This window comes from Sander lucioperca, chromosome 2 (assembly GCF_008315115.2).
Source record: "Sander lucioperca isolate FBNREF2018 chromosome 2, SLUC_FBN_1.2, whole genome shotgun sequence".
In the NCBI taxonomy this organism is placed as follows: domain Eukaryota; kingdom Metazoa; phylum Chordata; class Actinopteri; order Perciformes; family Percidae; genus Sander; species Sander lucioperca.
The window spans coordinates 41,649,514-41,669,830 of NC_050174.1; the positions used below are offsets into that span (position 1 = coordinate 41,649,514).

The 20,317-nt window shown below is 40.1% G+C and overlaps 1 protein-coding gene across 1 annotated transcript; it reads left to right on the forward strand.

Annotated features, from left to right (window-relative positions):
- The first annotated feature begins 3,156 nt into the window (after positions 1-3,156).
- LOC116050702 (fibroblast growth factor receptor 1-like) lies at positions 3,157-19,870 on the forward strand. The gene is made up of 10 exons (XM_036008432.1): positions 3,157-3,327; positions 11,461-11,703; positions 11,942-12,081; positions 13,161-13,308; positions 13,915-14,084; positions 14,961-15,084; positions 15,959-16,149; positions 17,352-17,496; positions 17,740-17,855; positions 19,177-19,870. The coding sequence occupies exons 1-10, from the start codon at positions 3,261-3,263 to the stop codon at positions 19,231-19,233; spliced, it is 1,401 nt and encodes a 466-aa protein (XP_035864325.1). The 5' UTR covers positions 3,157-3,260; the 3' UTR covers positions 19,234-19,870.
- Positions 19,871-20,317: the final 447 nt, after the last annotated feature.

Genomic DNA, 20,317 nt, shown 5'->3' on the forward strand with positions numbered 1-20,317 from the left:
CTATGGCAAAAACTGCGGTTTCATCATGGCTTCATCGCGGGGTTTGCAGCTTTTCGATGATGTTCACGTCGCGTAATTACGTCACTTCATAACGTTCCCATGGCAACAGGGGGAAATGTCTGCTCTTGTGTGATGTAAACGCTACATTTTTCAACTTTCTGCTAAGATATATGTGACTTTTTTTGCAACAAAAATTCTTCTTCACCCAGAACATCGCCTTGGAATTGGGTGGCACCTACACCGGGGTCTTGGGTGCAGCTGACGCTATGGACTTACTACACCCTGCTACGCTCTGCGATTCCCCGCAGTGTCCGACTGCATCCTGCTGCGTCCAACCACGTCCACCCAGGCTGCTGTGCCACACCACACCCTGTAATGCCCTGCTGTGCCCTACTATGACATGAACTACTACGACTACCATTGTGGTCACTGTTTAACTATCTTTATTATGACTATTATTGCCACCATTCACCACAACCCCAACCGGTGCCGTCAGACACCGCCTACCAAGAGTCTGGGTCTGTCCGAGGTTTCTTCCTAACAAAAAAGGGAGTTTTTCCTTGCCACTGTCGCAATAGCTACTGCTAATGCTTGCTCTTGAGGCAACCACTGTAATAGTTGGGGCTTTGTAAACTACAGAGTGTGGTCTAGACCTACTCTATCTGTAAAGTGTCTCGAAATAACTCTTGTTATGATTTGATACTATAAATAAAATTGAATTGAATTGAATTGAATTGAATACTGGACCACAGATTTCAAAAGATTTTGGTTCACTTTAGTCACTTAGACACCAATGCATGGGAAAATAGGGTCCAAGTTGATAAATACTGAAACGCCATTATTTATGCAAATTAGCACATATTTAATTAGACAATGCCTCATTTTGCATAATTAAAAATAAAAGTTCAGAAAAACAAAATAATGATTGAATGTAAGTAATCAACTGGGGGAAGTGTCATGCTGATATCTGTTAGTTAAAATATTTTCCCCATTCACCTGTAGTGTCAACATGGGCTGCAATGGGAAATTGGCATCACGATATCAGTATTTTTCAGTACTTTCCACCAGTTAGATTTCTTAGGACTTTTTATATGTGAGTTGTTTGTTGCAATTTGTGTGGGGTCATGTTGCATAATACGACCTCTGAGAAAACACATGAGTTTCACATGTTGTTTTTGCTTGACTTTTAATCAAGAATCCTGAGGCGAAAGCGAAAACATTTTATAACCCACAACTGTAAAGGGCTGTTTGAGGGTTAAGACTTGGTTGTAGGATTAGGGTTAGAATTAGGTTATGGTTAGGGTGAGGGTAAGGGTTAAGGTTAGGCATTTAGTTGTGATGGTTAAGGTTAGGGTAAGGGGCTAGGGTATGCATTATGTCAATGACGGGTCCCCACAAAGATAGTGCCCTGTGTGTGTGTGTGTGTGTGTGTGTGTATGTTTGATTGTACTTGGCTATGACTCACAAACTCTGATGGAATCTTGGAGGTTTTTCATGTTCCTGTTATTCTCAACATTACTCAAGTGATAAACACAGAGTCAAATCATTTGTGGAATTTATTCTTTCACTTTAAAAGCTGAGGTTTATTGTCAGAGTCACTTTTACACAATATAATGGTGCAAAGCTGCATGCGACCAAGGTATTTCTTAGCAGAATGTTGAATCTGAATTCTGTTAGTGTGTGTGTGTGTGTGTGTGTGTGTGTGTGTCTGTCTATGTGTGTGTGTGTGTGTGTGTGTGTGTGTGTGTGTGTCTGTGTGTGTGTACAAATATTTACATTATCATTTGGTCTTCAGTGTGTGGTGCTATTGAATTGTATTAAATGAAATGCTTCTTGGTATTATACAATACAGTTCAACATTACATAGGTGTGTGTACCACATATAAACAGTATATATAAGTTGATATAAAGTATAATATATGATGATCTAAATGAAAAAAAGGAGAATGTGTAACTTTAAAATATCACTTTTTATAAGGAACAATCTAAACAAAAAAAAGCCTCAATAAAGAGAAGTTGCAAGAAATATACTGAATAATAATCCTACTACTTATTGTGTAATAGCCCTACATCTAACATGTTGAAAACAATATCTGTTGTTACCAGAGGAACGTCCCCACCAATGATGTTTATGAGGGCATGTGTGGAACAATCAGACGCTAAAGATGTCAGCCTGCAAGCAAGCAACCTGAAACTCCACAATCTCTCTGCACTAAGGCGCAAGTTATGCATGTGAAGCAATGTTGCAACTCAGCATGTTCTCTCTCATCTCTTCAGGCCCTATGTGTGTCTGGCTGAAAGACAGTTAAGACAATAAAGTCTATGAATTGCTAAAAGGTACAACATGGGAACAGCTGCACTGCCAATGAACAGTTTGGCACAACTGGCACAAAAAATACATAACACAACCCTGAAAGTATAGAGAAGTACAAATGTCTTGTCTTTCAGTGGCAAGAAATTAGACCTGGATTGTACTGACATGAAGCCCTGACATGTCTTTTTAATTTGCCAGGAGCAGGACACATTATAATAGGCTGCCTTTATCCCTATCTTAGCGAATTGCATAGTCAACTAATAACATGGGTGTGCATCATGATTATGAAAATGATCGTGCCATTTAGTGCTGTCAAACTTAACGGGTTTAATCATTTCTGTTAGGTTAATTTGAGACATTAAACTTATTATCTTACTTATTATCTGCAGAAAATGAAAAAAGACATTGACTTTGGAGCAGATTATCCCATTTTATTGCTGTTCATATTTACCCTCAATTCACATTACTTTGGGAAAATGTATTGTTTGGATTCACTCAATATGATAGAAAGCTTTATTCAGAGTATTCTATGATACATTTAATAATTATTTTAACCAAATTTTATTTGCATAAGTCAAAGTTTTTAAAAAAGAAGCCACGCTTTTTGGAGCTGGCTGCCAATATTAAACAATATTTTTTTTTCCATTTCTAACTGTACAATCAAAAAAGCTGTTAGATCATATGACCTTTGTAAGCTTTACAAAATATTCGTATGAAGTTTTTTGCTTGTTTTTTTTTTTTTTTCCTTTAGTAACCCCCTGGCTCGTTTAGAACGTAGACTGTCAAGATGTACAGAAGATCGTTGTTTCCTACTGTATGTCCACGTTCTTCAATAAAGTTGGATTTAAAAAAAAAAAAATAAAAAATAGCTTTTGGTCAAGAATCCTGAGTCGAAAGCGAAAACATTTTCATTTGATGTGAAACTTAACTTACAATCACTGTCAGCATGCTTGCTGTCTGGTTGAAGCTGACAACCATCCTTTGTCTGTCCTGCACAGCCCTGAGCGTCCCAGGTAAGACGGCTTACATGTGGTGAGATACTGTATACTGACCTAGTAGAGTGGTTCTTCCTACTACATGTGAAAACATGGCTTTGATTTAGTTTAGTACATCGCCAATGTTCTCTGTATATGATTTGCTCAGAATATACTGCCATTTGTAACAAACTTTAAAGGCTTGTATTTGTGTATTTGAAATACTTAAAATACATTATTTAATATGTCATTCTTTTCTCAAATGAGACACATTTAAACATCATTTGTGTTTCCTGGGACTGCAGTACCTGTAAGACCGTTTTATGGTTGTAATACATTATTTAATATGTCATTTTTTTCTCAAATGAGAGTTTAGACGTCTTTATTTGGCGTAAATGTATGGGAATTGTGAATTACGCCGTCGCCACGTTGCCGTCGGAAAATATTTCTAATAACATGCACTCGCCGCCTATTCGCCGCTGGTCTCTCGTCTGCAATCCATATTACAGTTTTTTACGATCGCTATGACACTTTTTTCAATACTTTTAACAACTTTCCTAAACTCTTAACACAGTTAGCACAACATCCGTCTGTGTAGTCTATACAATTAACACATTTATTGTTGCTCTGACACAAAATGCATACAGTTAACACAAATTTAAAATGCTTGAACTTCTTTTACACACAAGCTCCACCAAGACCAAAACAATGGATTTTTATTGCCAAATTTACAAATGCTTTCACACTGAATGTCAGAACAGATAACATCATGTTCTAAACCTAACTTATAGGCTAAAGTCAAAGTGAACAGCTGATCATATTTTAAATTGAAACACAAATATATCCCCTGCATTTTATATATGTATTTATTGAGAAACAGCTGATTTGAAGTTATGCAAATAGATCAATCACAGCTGATTCCCTTCTAGAAACACACTCAGGTGTTGAGGTTCTTTCAATAGCATGATCATATGGTAGTACAGTAAAAGAGGACCTATTTGAACAATATACTGTAGATGAACACAGAAAGTAAGAAAAAAGCCTTCACGAGGGGGAGGAAGAGGAGTACCAGGACAATTCTGTCTCTGTCTCCTTTTTTTAATAAACCGTACATTCTATAAAGCTACTCTGAGATGGGTCATTCATTTTTTGTATTGAATTTCTGCAGCAAAAGAAACAAAATGGTGGCCGGGTTGGTTCAGTGGGTAGAGCAGGCGCACATATACTTGGAGGTTTATGTCTCGACGCAGAGGTCCAGGGTTCGAATCCCACCTGTGACGATTTCCTGCATGTCTTCCCCCTCTCTCTCCCCTTTCTCAACTAGCTGTCCTGTCAAATAAAGGCCAAAATATATATATATATATATATATATATATAAATGTAGAGAGGCTTCAAGAGAAACTGCAGTCCAAAACACAATCTATGGTCAATACAATATACTGTTGTCTATTGCAGTGGTTCCCAACCTGGGGTCCGGGGACCCCTCAGGGGGGCGGCAAAGATCAGAGGTGGTGCGCAAATCTTTATCTGGTTTGAGGTTGAGGTATAAAAAAAAATATTTGCACATGTTAAACAAATTATGATAATACACTAGAATATATAATGTATACAAAAGTCTGTATAAAAACTATATATTTTTGTTCTTGCTTAAAATTGTAGGCAGGCTACTTAGTAAGCCAAACCTCCGGGACCTCTTAACCTGTGACCCTTGCTGTCATCAGGTCAGCTGCTAGCTGCTATCATCCTCATTTTTCCTGCCGCCACGGCATCACTATTTTATGAATGAAACATGGCGGAGAAACGTAAAAGTGGTGATAACTCCTCTGTATCAAAAAAGAAAGTAAGGCTGTATCTCGAGAGTTACCTCAACTTCGGTTTTGGAGGGGGGGCTCAGCTTTTCTTAGACATAAGTAGGGGGGGCGCCAAGGAAAAAAGGTTGGGAACCACTGGTCTATTGTATAAGGGCAGACCTGACACATAAAATAATGCAGTTTCTGTAATTCCATGTGATGTTAGTGTTTTGTATGACATTGTGCAGTGATTGACTAAATGTTCCTGTTGGGAGAGAACATGTGTTAGTGTTTTGGAAGAATTATTTGATTTTGAGACATGATTGCATTGTTTTGGTAAACACAGTGTATTGTGTTAGTGAATTATTGTATTTTGAAAATCAGTGTTGGAGTTTAGTTTACAATGTGTGATTTTGAGCATGAAATTAACTGTTTTGCCAATTGTGTGTTGTAGGTGTGTTGGTGCGTTAAGAGTTTAGGAAAGTTGTTAAAAGTATTGAAAAAATTGTCATAGCGATCGTGAAAAACTGTAAATCAATTGAAAAATACACACGGTTTGGCGGAGACAGGGTGGGTAGCCTGCTCCTTCTCCTGGTTATCCTTTGAATGACAAGTATCCACTCGCCATATAAAACGGCCTTGTCGCTTGAGTTGACTTGTGGAGTTGTTGCCTACGAAATTGTAAGTCATACAGCTTTTGGCAGCTAAGATGGCTAGGACTAGTAGTAGCAAATGTTGCAAGAGGTTGTGTGTGGCGCTGTTATCATTTTAGATTGAATTGTAGTAGGACTCAACTGAACCGGGTTAATGATACTAGAGACTCTCGATTCGTGAGTCAATTTAAAGACTTGGGTTAAAGATCCGAGTGAATCACGACTCAAACAGGTTTAGTAGCCTGAAGTGCACCTCTCGAAAAATGTAAACACGTCGCAGCAACGCATGACGCTCGGCCGTGGCTTGGTAGCGTTGCATTTTCCCATAGACTGTATATAGAATGGACCAACAGATCCCGTTGCTCTGGACGGAGACCAGTGAAGGCTATTAGAAGCACTTTTCCGGTGATGGTTGAGCGTTACTGCGCAGCCTCCAACTGAGAGACGATGTAAATGTGACGTAAGCAACCTGTCTGAAAGTTGTAAGTCTTCTGGTAGCTGTGCCAAGAGAAATCTCAATCATTCCCAATCTAGCAGAGACGGAGAGCGTAGGTATATGTAAGGAGATAACATAAGCACAGGCTAATTATTGCTAACTAAAATGCTAGTTAACATTAGTAATTACACTTAAACAGCTAATGTGAGACGAAACTGCTTGCGCGCTTCTCCTGTACTATACGGTGGTGATGGCGCAGTGGATATCCCACTGCAATACATCAACCAAGGTGTCAGCTAAATGACATGTAATGTAATAATACGGTAATTCCTCTACTATGCGCCAGTAAGTCGTGCGATTATGACACAATCGTTAGCCTATTTTTATAAAAACGTCTGCTACGGAGCCATAACGTGAGGTACAAGGTAATGGAGCCTTTTATACATTGCCATGTTTCTTTAGAAATAAACAATGGACAAATAGAGTCTTTAAACACTTCAGATGTAAAGTTATTCTCTGTCAAAGTGGCGCCAAAATGAATGGCAGTCAATGGAATGCTAACGGGAGGTGATGGCTTGTTAGCATCAAAATGGCGCCATAGGAGGTTCGCGGTCCGAGGAGAAGCTTACCCCCTTGCATTTTCTCCGACTCATTTCCTGGTTCTCCTTCTCCATGAACAACATGAAATCAAGGAGAGGGTTAACTTTTCCTGCTACAGATTTCCCACCGTGGTCAGAAAGCACAGGGGAGACACTTTGTTTCTCTCACTATGACTCTAGAGTTTTTTTTATTTATTTATTTATTTTCTTTTCAATTCATTTATTGAGAGCATTTGTAGTTACAAACAACACATACAAGTACATACACACAACTACAAAAATAAATACATAAGCAACTCATATCCCAGGGAGTCTGCAAAGTCAAGCAAGGCTAATCAACAAGCAGTCCAATTCATAGCATCACTTACAGTTAGAAGAGTTCCAATATCATTCAGTCACGTGATGTCACATGTTGAATATATCTGCACAGTCTTTAGAGCTTTACAGTTCTTTGAATATCTTATAGAGTCCAAATATTCACTGACTTCATTTTCAAACACAGGAAAGAAAGGTTTAGAGCCCCTGAACTTACATTTATGGATGTGATATTTAGCAAGTAGAAATAAAAGATTAATTATGAAATATTTTCCTTCCTTGTCCGTCTTAAGCTCAACCACACCAAAGAAAACATCCTTAAAACAAAAAGAGAAATCCGTAATGATATTGGTTTGGATAAATTCAAGGACGTTTGACCAGAATTTTTCTGTGTAGGAACATTTCCAAAATAAATGGGAAATATCTTCATCTGATCTTTTACAGAAAGAGCATTCAGATTCAATATCTGGTTTATAGCGCTTAAGCAAACACTTTGCTGGGTAGAATCTGTGAATTAATTTAAACGTAATTTCTCTCACTTATTAGTAAGCATATATTTGAAAGGCAAAGACCAAACGTTTTTCCAAGGGACATTCTCTATTAAACTGTTCCAATATGGGATTATATAAGGAATAGTAACAATATCTTTTTGGTATAAAGTCCTAATTGTTTTATTTTTAGTCCGGCGCACCGCAGAAAAGCATAAACTCCCCACAGCAGTATCAGATAAATCCATATTGTGAATCAGTGGCCATGGGAAATGAATGCTTCCCAGCAGCATTCTGATTTCAGAGGGAATTGCATCAAAGACAATTGCATACTCCTTACACAACCGAAACAGGAATTTGAAATTTCCGCAAAAAATCGGAATAACTGTACAGTTTGCCGTTCGTGTCAAAGAGTTGGCCAACAAGTAAAATATTATTCCTGTACCAGTTTTCAAAAAATAAAGATTTGTTTTTGAAGAGAATGTCCTTATAATGCCAAATGTAATATCGATGAGGTGAGAAGTTATGTTTAAATAAGAGAGACCAAGCCAAAAGCATGTGTTTATGAAAATTGGACAGTTTGATTGGGATTTTGCTAATATTATAATTGCATAATAACAGAAAATTCAGGCCACCGATTTTAGAGAAAATATAGTTTGGAATAAAATTCCATAGTGATGTTGGATTATTAATGAATTGTCTGAGCCAGTTGATTTTGAAGGTGTTGCTTAAAGTTGTGAAGTCCAAAAAATGTAAGCCCCCACACTGATTTGTGTTCATTAGGCCTAACAAAAATAATTGTTTGGTTCCGGTTTCCAACCGACCCTGTCAATTTATGTGCGACCCAAATTTATTTTATGAGCTTGTGGAAGAAATTATACGAATTAAATAAATACCCAAATAAAAAGTTTGAGGCAAACTATAATTAGATTTTTGTAGAGCACTCTTGCGATGCAAGATGCCTGTTGTCCTCCAGCAATGCTGGAAGAGGACCCGATGTCGCTGCAGCTGCACTTAACGTCGCCATGTCCAGTTTTACGGCAGCAGCAGCAGCGTGAGGACGGCACCTTCAAGCAGCCCTCACTGGCCAGCTACAGCGCTACTGTGCCGCCGGGGAGCTTCAACACGTTAAACAGGGCAGATGAAACCGCTCATGAACTATATGTTGTGTTTAATGTTGTTCAAGAGGATGGCAACGTAGCAAGCAAACACAACTTCACAACACAATTCATTTGGATACAAGCGTTGCATTATGGAAGATAGACGGGATTCTGAACACCAGAGCTGATGTGTGTGCGTTACTTCACGCAGCACTTGTAACTGATTGCACATTATTTATACATTATTATACATTATTTACTGCTGCTGGCGCAGATGAACTAACGCTACACTCATTACCATAAGTAGCCTACAATAAACCCTCCATGATTAAAAAGTCAATACTTATCAATAACCACCTACCTGTTCTACAGGCATAAACATGTAGAAACTGATATTTCAGTCTGCTCTGTCTGCGCTGTCCACTCTCACCGCGCTGTGCAAACACAGCTCTACTCTGCAAATAGCGACTTTTTACAAACAAGCTCAAATGAAAGATGTCCGTTTGTAGTCTAACTGTTTATCTTAGTTTGCAACAAATCTTGAACTTTGGACAAACTCTTGTAAACTCAGCTGCTGTCTTAACGAACCATCCTCTCCGCTGGAGCTGTAAACCTATGGATGTATTATAAGACCAAAACAGATGCGTGTGGCTACTTAATATGCACGTGAATGACGCCTCACCATGTTTTCAATTTACTCAGCGACAACTGTACATGTAGTGCAGGTAGGCTATGTTATGAAAAAATACATTGCTACTGTAAAGGAACAAAAAAGGAACAAAAAAATATCCTACCTTTCCCTTGCTGCCACTGGGAAAAAAAATAAAGATAAAAAATAAAATAAATTCCCTATCGACCCATGACCTCAACTGACAACCAACCAGAACCAAACAATTTTTTTTTTATGCCTTATTACAGACTTTTTGACAAAGTGAGTTTTGTTTTTCCACACGAAATTAAACAACATATTGTCAATTATTTTTGATCCCCCACAGTCAACATATATTTCGTAGTGAGTTATTCCACTCGGTACAGTCAAGGAATGAACATTGTATGCGTGAATGAGCACATGTAAGTTTGTTAAATAACCAGAACCCATGTTTCAGTTACTTTGATGTTCTGTGGCAGAGATTTACTGCGTTTAAGGACAATTTAGAGAGTTTGATTGTTCATATTTCTGAGTAGATTTAATACTCTACATCGCTGTTATTAAGCTAATGCTAACGCGCTAATGCTAACGCTGTGAGCTGCTAATCTGTGGGTGTAGTATATTAAGATAGTTGATGCTAATGTGACAGTTTTGTATTCATTTGACATATATGACATCCTGCTAATAATTCTTACACATATATATATATATATATATATATATATATATATATATATATATATATATATTATATATATATCGTTTGACAGCCCTAATATATATATATATATATATATATATATATATATTAGGGCTGTCAAACGATTACAATTTTTTAATCGCGATTAATTTTATTTTTTTAATTTATTTCTATAGTTAATGTATTTTTTCACATGATTAAAATTCTATTATTTTGCATTTCAGAACAGTTTTTAAGTACATATTAACAATTGAAAGCGATTTTTACCAGTGTATCTTGATTGGGAATCAAATGAATGCAAAGAAAGTTACTTTATGAACTTGATTTTAAGATTTGTAATTATTTATTTACTGTAAACAAAAGAAAAATGTGTGAATCTGTCAATATTGCACAATTCCTCCAAGTACCTAACTAAAAATCCCTATCCTTACTAGAGTCAATATAGTGTTTAGTAACTCCTAAATAATGTTGATTACTTACTGACGTCCAGTGATCACCGGTTAATGAAGCACCTTGCAGCTGTTCCAGTTCGGCTGCTTTCTCCGTGTCGTACAGGCTGTGTATGGTGAAACTACTGTCTCCCTCGACGGCAACAAGACAGGTCAGAACATGCCAACCGTAGTACGTCTTTAAGACCCGAGTCCTCTACGATGCTGACAGGTCTGCAGTTAGTTGCCACCCGTTTAGCCCGCTAGCGGGTAGCATCACGTTAACTGTACTACTATGCTTAGCTCCGTAGGTGGTAGCTCAAGCTTGACGTGCTTTGGTGATATTTTAATTTGGCTTTACACAACGTGCATATGGCTTTCGACTTGTCTACGAGGCATCCGGGACTTTTGGAAAATAAAAAGCACCATTCAGAGTTATTGCTGCTGTCTTTCTCCATCATGCCTTCAGCATGTGTTAGGAGGAAGTGGCAGCTTGATGATAAGTAACGGTGCTGCAAAGGGTCAAAATAGTAGCCTGATTGGCACGACGCAAAGCTGAGTGAAGTGTAAAATAAATGAATAAATGCCGGCATGCGATTAAAAAAAAATGTATCGCTTTGCGTCGGCCCTTAATTGCATCACTATATATATATATATATATATATATATATATGTGTATATACTGTATATACGGTATATGATTGGTTGGCAGTGATCTGCTAACCAATCAGGAGTGATTTTACTTGTTTAAGAGTAGCGGCTTCAGCCAATACTGAGTGAGGAAATTCAAGCCAGGCCAGACATTCTCTCGACAGGCGCGGTGTCGCTGCTATTCATATGCTAATTAGGCCTGACACTCTCTGGCCAGGAGAGGTTTCCCTGCTATTCATATGCTTATTAGAGCCATTAGCACCTCTGCAGGAGCTCTCCACATACGTCATGGTTAGTTTCCGACAATATGTGGCACAGACGAACGTGACGTTCACAGCCTGTAAATTGTCGTTTTTTTGGTAGTCTCTGTGGAAACGCAAGCAGAGCTGTTCACGCTCTATCTTGGGGAGCGTCTGGAATTGAGTTGCTCTGCCAAAGACCCCCTCCATGCTGTCAACTGGACCAAAGACCATGTGGCAGTGGTGGATGGAGAACACGCACGCATCCGCAATGACCAGCTGGAGATTGAGACTGTGGAGCTGACGGACTCTGGCCTGTACGCATGCACCACCTTCGGCAACCACAGCGTCTACTTCAACATCACAGGTAAAGTCGTAGACACGGCGCAGATGAATCGGAGCATCCTTTGTAATTTGTTATTCTACTTGTCACAGAATAGTCACGTTCTTGTACTTCAGTGTAAAAGTAAATAATTCGGATAATGGGCATGAAATGCCATCAAAATGTTGCCATCACAAGTTAAAAGTGAGCAGTTAAGGGCATGGACATGACAAAGCACTGTGTGGATCAGATTAAATGGAATTGTAACTTTGTGTTTCTCTAGTGGATACCCTGGCCTCATCTGAGGATGACGATGAAGAGGAAAACAAGCCGTCGGGCAGTCAAAAACCTCTGCGTAAGTGTGCTGATCTCTTCAAGTTACTAATGCTACTGCAACAAATGGTCATTACTCGCTCGCCCAGAGTCACAGGGTTGTGAGTAATTGTCATGAATAGACAGTGATTTGAAAGCTTTATAATTCAATTATGGGTCTGCCATGTGTGTGTGGGTCACACTTGGGTGAATGATTTCACTCTGAATCAGAGCGTTTTCACTACCTCTGTGACAGCTTTCACTTGTGGAATGTTCCCTGCGGTGACTAATGGCGTTTTTCCATTACATGGTACCTGCTCGACTCGCCTCGACTCGACTCGACACACTGTGCGTCCGTTTTCCATTGCAGATTTTAGTACTGCCTCAGCGTGGCTGGTCGTTATGCCGTATCTATGCACACACCAGCACACAAGTATAAACATCAGGCCACTTGAGTTTGTTTTACAGTTCTGTGGAGGCTCCACGCAGAGCTTTCGCCGTAGCCTATGTAAAAGTGGCCTGATGTTTATACTTGTGCGCTGGTGTGTGCGTGGAGCCGGCCGTGTGTGTGTGTAGTTAGGCTACGGCGAAAGCTCTGCCAGAGCCTCCGCAGAACTGTAAACAAGCTGTGGTACCTGTTAGCAGGTACCAGGTACTTTTTTTCGTAATGGAAAACCAAAAAAGGCGAGTAGAGTCGAGGCGAGTCGAGCAGGTACCATGTAATGGAAAAGCGCCATAACTGTGGTTAACCTTAGATGTCTTCCAATTTGTCTATAGAGTAATTAAAACTCTCAGGCTTAGTCATCTGGCTCCTACTGCCCACTCTGCCCACAAAGAATCCAGCGGCAGCCAAGGACGGCAAGCATGCCAGCCTTTAGTTTGTACTCTGACTTCCAGAGCTTTATCTCCCCCTGAAATGCACACAACAATAACGGAGGCAAAGTAAGCAAAGCAGCATCTAAAGAAGTGATTTTTCATTTTATTTAAAGAAACTTAACATCCTTACTCATTCAGTACTGCCAAGCCCTGTGACTGTAATTTAGAAATCTTATTTTTAAGTCAACATGCATTATGTCATCCATCCATCCATTCATCCATGTCCTGCTGCTTAACCAAGGCCAAGTCACGGTGACAGCAGGCTAAGCAAGGTAGTCCAGACGTCACTCGTTGCTCCTTACCCTATCTCTCAGGGTGAGCCCAGCCCACCTATGAAGGAACTCCATTTCAGCCACTTATATCTGCCATCTCATTCTTTCGGTCACTACCCAAGTGTCCAAGGATGGCTGATGATTCGACCGCAAAGCGTACGGAAAAACTCCTCACAGCAGCGCTCAGCTGGTACTACTCCACCTCCTGCACTAGCTGTAGATACCTAACCTGCCAAAGAGGTGACGTTCCAAGTCCCTAGAACGAGTCTGTGATGCCAGGGCTCAGCACACCTAGGTCCATGCTTTTGCCTGCCACCCAGCTGACAATTCACTGACCCCAATGTCTATCCCTTCGGGTGGTGGGCCCACAGGAATTTAGCTCCATGTAGTTCTTTTGAGCTGTGCCAGGACCGGGCACCAGACCTCCACTCCCAGGTCTGGCTCCAGGAGAGGACCCCGGTTTTCCTGTTTGGGGCAAAGTGCTGCAGATCCTTCTTGGCCGATTCATGTGGGGTCTGTGAATTGCTCTTTGTCTGGCACCTCCCCTGGGACCAATTTGCCTTGGGAGACCCTACCAGGAACTATTACCCTCGACAGTATATCTCCCAGGGTCACGCATACCCCTCCACCAAGATAAGGTGGTGTTTCTCAGAGGGGTACTTATGTAATGTCCTCTGTAAAAGAAAAAGGAGCTTGAGATGAAATTAGTTTTCACCTTTTTAGTTTTGTGTCTTTCAGTTTTAGAAAACGTAATTTTATTTCTTACTCAACTGCTTTTTCTTGTCTTATTCTTTAGCAATGGCCCCACAATGGGCTCATCCAGAGAAAATGGAGAAAAAGCTTCATGCTGTCCCAGCCAGTAAGACGGTGAAGTTTCGATGCCAGGCCAGCGGCAACCCACCTCCCACTCTGAAATGGTACAAGAATGGCAAGGAGTTGAAGAGAGACCATCGCATTGGCTTCAAGGTTAGTAAAAAAAAAAAAAATATTTTGGAAATGGTTCCCCTCAGCTTCTTCTTCGTGACACTACACCCTCCTTAGCATTTCTTATTGAATTACTCCAAGCTCATTTGCTTTTTAGAGATGAACATTATTTATCTGTTTGTGAGATTTGGTCTGACTTTAACGCCACTAATGCCAAATCTATCGTTTCCTGCTGGGCATAAGGAAGCCGTTGTATTTAAAAAAAATATTTGTGCATATAAAATACAATAAAGTAGAAATATACAATAACATAATAAAATGCACCCACCTAACATTAAAATTAAAGACAGCTGTAAACATTTGCAAATGAACATAACTATGTAAAATATTTAAAGGAAAGAAAATAAATTCCAGACATGTGACTACAGGGAAACCAGGAAGAAGAAAAAATTACAGTAACATACAGTATGTACATTGTTTAGCCTATACATTGTATCATAACTACATTTACATAGTGCTGTGCTCCATCAACAACAGAAGTTGTTTGAACATTTTTTTTTTTTAAATCAAAAATTAGGAATGACATGTTAAAGGGAAGTTCCCATAAAGCTGGACCTCTGTACCTGGTTGGAAACTGGCCACGGTTAGTTCTGTAGAACTGACTATATAGTTGTATTAAGTGCTCATTCTTACCGTTTCTATTGTAACTAAAATAACCTGCAGGGATAGATTTTGTGTTAGTAAGGAACTAACAAATTCTGAATCTGTGCACACAGATATGGTTTCACCTGCTCTGTCTCATACCTTAAACTGTATGCCTGGAGTTTTATCTGGGTTGTATAGTTTTTGTTTTTGGTGATCAATTGCTGTTCTGTACGCCCGCCACTGTAATCTTGGCTTTCCCCCCCAAACCTTTAGGTCCGTGACCATGTGTGGACCATCATCATGGAATCTGCAGTACCCTCTGACAAGGGAAACTATACCTGTGTGGTAGAAAATCAGTACGGCAGCATCAATCACACCTACCAGCTCGACGTAGTCGGTAAGTGTTGACTGTAGTCATGTTGTCTGTGTGTTAAACCATGATTTTTTTTGATCATGGTTTTATCACCTGTTGACTATGCATGAGGCTCTACTCTTTTTTTTCACAAATGTCTCATACCAGATTAACCAATCAAATGCAATCGTTGTCACAAAAGCACAGGGACACAGTCTCGGAGCCTTCGTTAAGGGGGAACTGGATCTCTTTGTCAGCCATCTGATAAATAAAGCCTGCTTAATTGTGGCTTGAGTGATGGATCCATGTCGAGTAGAGAAGTGATTACTCCTCTAGGACCTGCCCTGTGGCTCGCTCTCACACCACTGGTTCTATAAATCACGGTCCCACTTCCTCCGTCGCTGTTGTCCCCTGGGCTCCTCAGTAGAGTTTGGTCACAAGTGCTTGCTAAGTGCCCAAGAATGTCTTGCAGAAAAGCCTGGACATTTGACATTCTGCCAGATTCTTGGCTTGTAGGTTTACTTTGGAGAGTTATCGTCATTAAAATTGAGCCGCAAGAACATTTAATTTTCACAGAAACGGCTCCAGATCAGATACTTAACTTGCTATTGTGGCCAACTCTTACACAAGCAGCACATAGCTGGGGAAATGGCCGCTTTAATTCTCCATACGAGAAATGATAGTCTGTAATTTACACAGTATCAGATACAATTTTACAGTGAACCTTGTTTACTATCCGCCCCCGGCCATTTCCAATAACAAAGCCTTGACGCAACGGTGGTTTTACTTGGCTTAGGTTCAGTCAGCTGTGTGTACTTTTGAATTATTACATGTTTGTCTCTTTGTATTACGTTGTTGCCTTAATGCTTGCCTAACATCTTCTAAACTAACATTCCTGTACGTTTTGGTTGTGTTGCAGAGCGCTCTCCCCACAGGCCAGTCCTGTATTCTGGCCTGCCAGCAAATCGCACTGCAGTGGTGGGCAGCAACGTGGAGTTTGAGTGCAAGGTGTTCAGCGACTCTCAGCCTCATATCCAGTGGCTGAAGCACATTGAGCTCAACGGGAGCCGAGTTGGTCCAGATGGTTTACCGTATGTCCGTGTCCTCAAGGTAGGAGCTTTCTCATATCAATCCTGCAGCACAAGCCAGTTGAAATTATTTGTAATGCTAAACAGAAAATGGGACAATTTGGATTAGATATGGTCCTCTATTGCTATGTCAGTTCTTTTCTTAGATGCCCAGTACTTTTCTGTCTGGGTCCTATGCAATGAATGCATTTTATCTTACTTTTGTAACGCTGAACATCACCAAAACAATTTGACACTGCAATTACTTTTTATTGGATTTTGTGTCTTGATACTTTTGTTCTGTGCTGCACATGACGTGTTTTTATTTCCAGCATTCTGGGGTCAATAGCTCGGACGCTCAGGCGCTGACCCTCTACAATGTGACTGAGGAGGAGAGTGGTAGTATATATGTTAAGTGTCCAATTTTATAGGAGAGGCCAATCAGTCGGCCTGGCTGACGATCACCAGATATGAGCCCACAGGTAACCACCACACAGCAGTACAGCGCTCCTAGGACCACCTGGGAAAACTAGGTCCGTAAAACTTGAGACAACCTCGGCTGTTTCTCTCCTCCCTCCCTCCCTCCCTCCGTTTCTCCCTCCCTCTCTCCTGCCTCAGTGCTCCTGACTGTAAATGACGCTATGGAAAATTCCCAGCAGAACAGTTGAAAGTGTTTAGTCTCAGGTTTATGTTGGACCCGTTCTCACTTATGCCCCATGCTTGTGCTGTGCCCTCCTAATAAGGGCCTCTCTTGCCATCTTCTTCTATTACTCGTGCTCCCTTGCGCTTCAAAGTCCTCCGTGCACGGCACACAGGCTCTCTCTCTCCCCTTTTTGTTTTTTCCCAGCTGTCCTCTGCTTATCTATGTTTCACAGACCTCCTGTTGTTTGTCTAATGCTCACTTAGTTTGCAGAAGTGCGAGTGCGAGATTGAGTGTGCCCTGTTCTGCCGTGGAGTTTTCCATGTTGCCCATCTCTTGCATGTAGAGATGAGACTGAGGTATTTGATGTGGTGATGGGGTGGCCCAATGTGGGGTTCAGCAGCGCAGAGTCAACCTAACCAGCTCCTCCACTAACAGATACTGGTTCCTCTGCAGGGGCTCTCGGTGGTACTTTTCTGGCAGATGGTGTTGGATTGAGGAGGAGAACGCTCCTCCATCCCCTTTCTCTTTCAGAATCATTTACTCATGGTTCCCTTTCCCCTCTTGGGCCTCTTGTTGGGTCTGCTTCCTCTGTTATTTTCTAGACCGCTATCCTTAACACCACGGACAAGGAATTGGATGTCCTGCAACTGAGAAATGTGTCTTTTGATGATGCTGGGGAGTACACCTGCTTGGCGGGCAATTCTGTCGGGATCTCTCATCACTCTGCATGGTTGACCGTTTTTGAAGGTATCAGTGGTTCTGTCTCTCTCCTATATTTCCATTGTTTCCCTTTTCCAATTCCAGCCTGGCTGTCCACCTTCACATTTGTCAGAAAGGAAGTCTTGTCCGACTCCAGTGTCTGATACATACTAAACGTACATTGACTTATCTAATAGAAAATGTATTCATGCTTTATTTGCTTGATTGCAAATGAGACTGTTTTTGAAAATATATAAACATAAAAGAAAACCTAAACACACTGTCCATTAATTACAGATTCAGCATCTGACCAATCAGACAATAATCTGGTCCTGATGATTGTTGTGATCTGTGCTGCGCTGCTGCTTGGCATCATCATGTGGGTCCTCACATGGATCATCATTAAGGTGTGTGTGTGTGTGTGTGTGTGTGTGTGTGCGTGTGCGTGTGCGTCACGATATTGACAAAATGTGATATTGCGATATTGATTAGGAATATTGCGATATCAATATTAATTTCGATATTTTTAAACATGTAAAATTACAAAAGTTACTGGAAAACGCATCAAAATAGATTCATAACAAATTAAACAAGTTTTCTTACACACAAGGTTTATTTCAACTGACTGTCATATTGGACTTGAATAAATAAATTAGGACCATGTCTACAGAACAGGACATATTGTACTGGTTGTACAGTATAAAATAAATAAATAAAGAGAACAGGACACAATGTTTCTTTCTCTTCTCTGATTCGTTCCGTTTTGTTGTCTCTATCTATTTCTTCACTTCACTTACACTGTCACTCTGTTGAAATATGCACACACTTCACGTGGTATGCTCCATAGGGTTTGTCACGGAGTGGACCCGTGCGCTGACGTGCACTAACGTGCAAGTGGCACGGTAACTGGCCAATGAAACATGATCATTATAGCGTTTCAAGCGGCCTCTAAATCAAACACAACTAAGCCACACAGCCAACGGACGGGACGCAGCGCTCCACAAAATATACAAAATATTGCATACTTACTGCGACACTTTTGATATATTGCGATAACGATATTGAGTCGATATATCTTGCAACCCTTGTGTGTGTGTGTGTGTGTGTGTGTGTGTGTGTACTTGGCTATGACTCACAAACTCTGATGGAATCTTGGAGGTTTTCCTGTTATTCTCAACATTACTCAAGTGATAAACACACAGTCAAATCATTTGTGGAATTTATTCTTTCACTTTAAAAGCTGAGGTTTATTGTCAGAGTCACTTTTACACAATATAATGGTGCAAAGCTGCATGCGACCAAGGTATTTCTTAGCAGAATGTTGAATCTGAATTCTGTTAGTGTGTGTGTGTGTGTGTGTGTGTCTGTGTGTGTGTGTGTGTGTGTACAAATATTTACATTATCATTTGGTCTTCAGTGTGTGGTGCTATTGAATTGTATTAAATGAAATGCTTCTTGGTATTATACAATACAGTTCAACATTACATAGGTGTGTGTACCACATATAAACAGTATATATAAGTTGATATAAAGTATAATATATGATGATATAAATGAAAAAAAGGAGAATGTGTAACTTTAAAATGTCACTTTTTATAAGGAACAATCTAAACAAAAAAAAGCCTCAATAAAGAGAAGTTGCAAGAAATATACTGAATAATAATCCTACTACTTATTGTGTAATAGCCCTACATCTAACATGTTGAAAACAATATCTGTTGTTACCAGAGGAACGTCCCCACCAATGATGTTTATGAGGGCATGTGTGGAACAATCAGACGCTAAAGATGTCAGCCTGCAAGCAAGCAACCTGAAACTCCACAATCTCTCTGCACTAAGGCGCAAGTTATGCATGTGAAGCAATGTTGCAACTCAGCATGTTCTCTCTCATCTCTTCAGGCCCTATGTGTGTCTGGCTGAAAGACAGTTAAGACAATAAAGTCTATGAATTGCTAAAAGCTACAACATGGGAACAGCTGCACTGCCAATGAACAGTTTGGCACAACTGGCACAAAAAATACATAACACAACCCTGAAAGTATAGAGAAGTACAAATGTCTTGTCTTTCAGTGGCAAGAAATTAGACCTGGATTGTACTGACATGAGGCCCTGACATGTCTTTTTAATTTGCCAATCCCTATCTTAGCGAATTGCATAGTCAACTAATAACATGGGTGTGCATCATGATTATGAAAATGATTGTGCCATTTAGTGCTGTCAAACTTAACGGGTTTAATAATTTGTGTTAGGTTAATTTGAGACATTAAATGCGTTAATAATGAATTGCGGGTTGACCGCAATTTCACTTCGTTGTATATGAGAGGTTGTAGTGAGCTCACTTTTGCTGCTAGGATGAAGACTATGGTATTGAATTAAACGGGAAAACATCAGGCATGCATTGGTACCACTCTAAACATGCTAAATAACTCACCAAATTTAACCAAAAGTTTAACCAAAAACTGGTCTGTCTTCCATCAGAGTGCAGTTTTTCCTTCCAAGGACTCTGATGAAGATGTAACCGAATCGAAACGTTAGTCACTGTTATGCACCTTAAACTTAACCGCTTAAACGTTACTTTGCAGTTTTTCCTTGTCTTTCATATAGAGGGTTTTCACCAATGTCACGTTCTGGGCGGTAACCTGGATGCGTGGCCATTTTCGAGGCACTCGGTGTAAACAACTGAACGGAGTAATGGAGTATTGTGCGCTTTGGATACTTTAAGTGAATGTAGCCATGTCTAAACAACAGAAAAGCTCATCAAAACGCATCCAAGATGCAAAGGCATATAGGGAAGGACTTGTACCAAAAAAGGCGCGATATTTCGAGAAATTACAGTATATTGGCGGTGCAGATCCCTACAAGTTGGCTC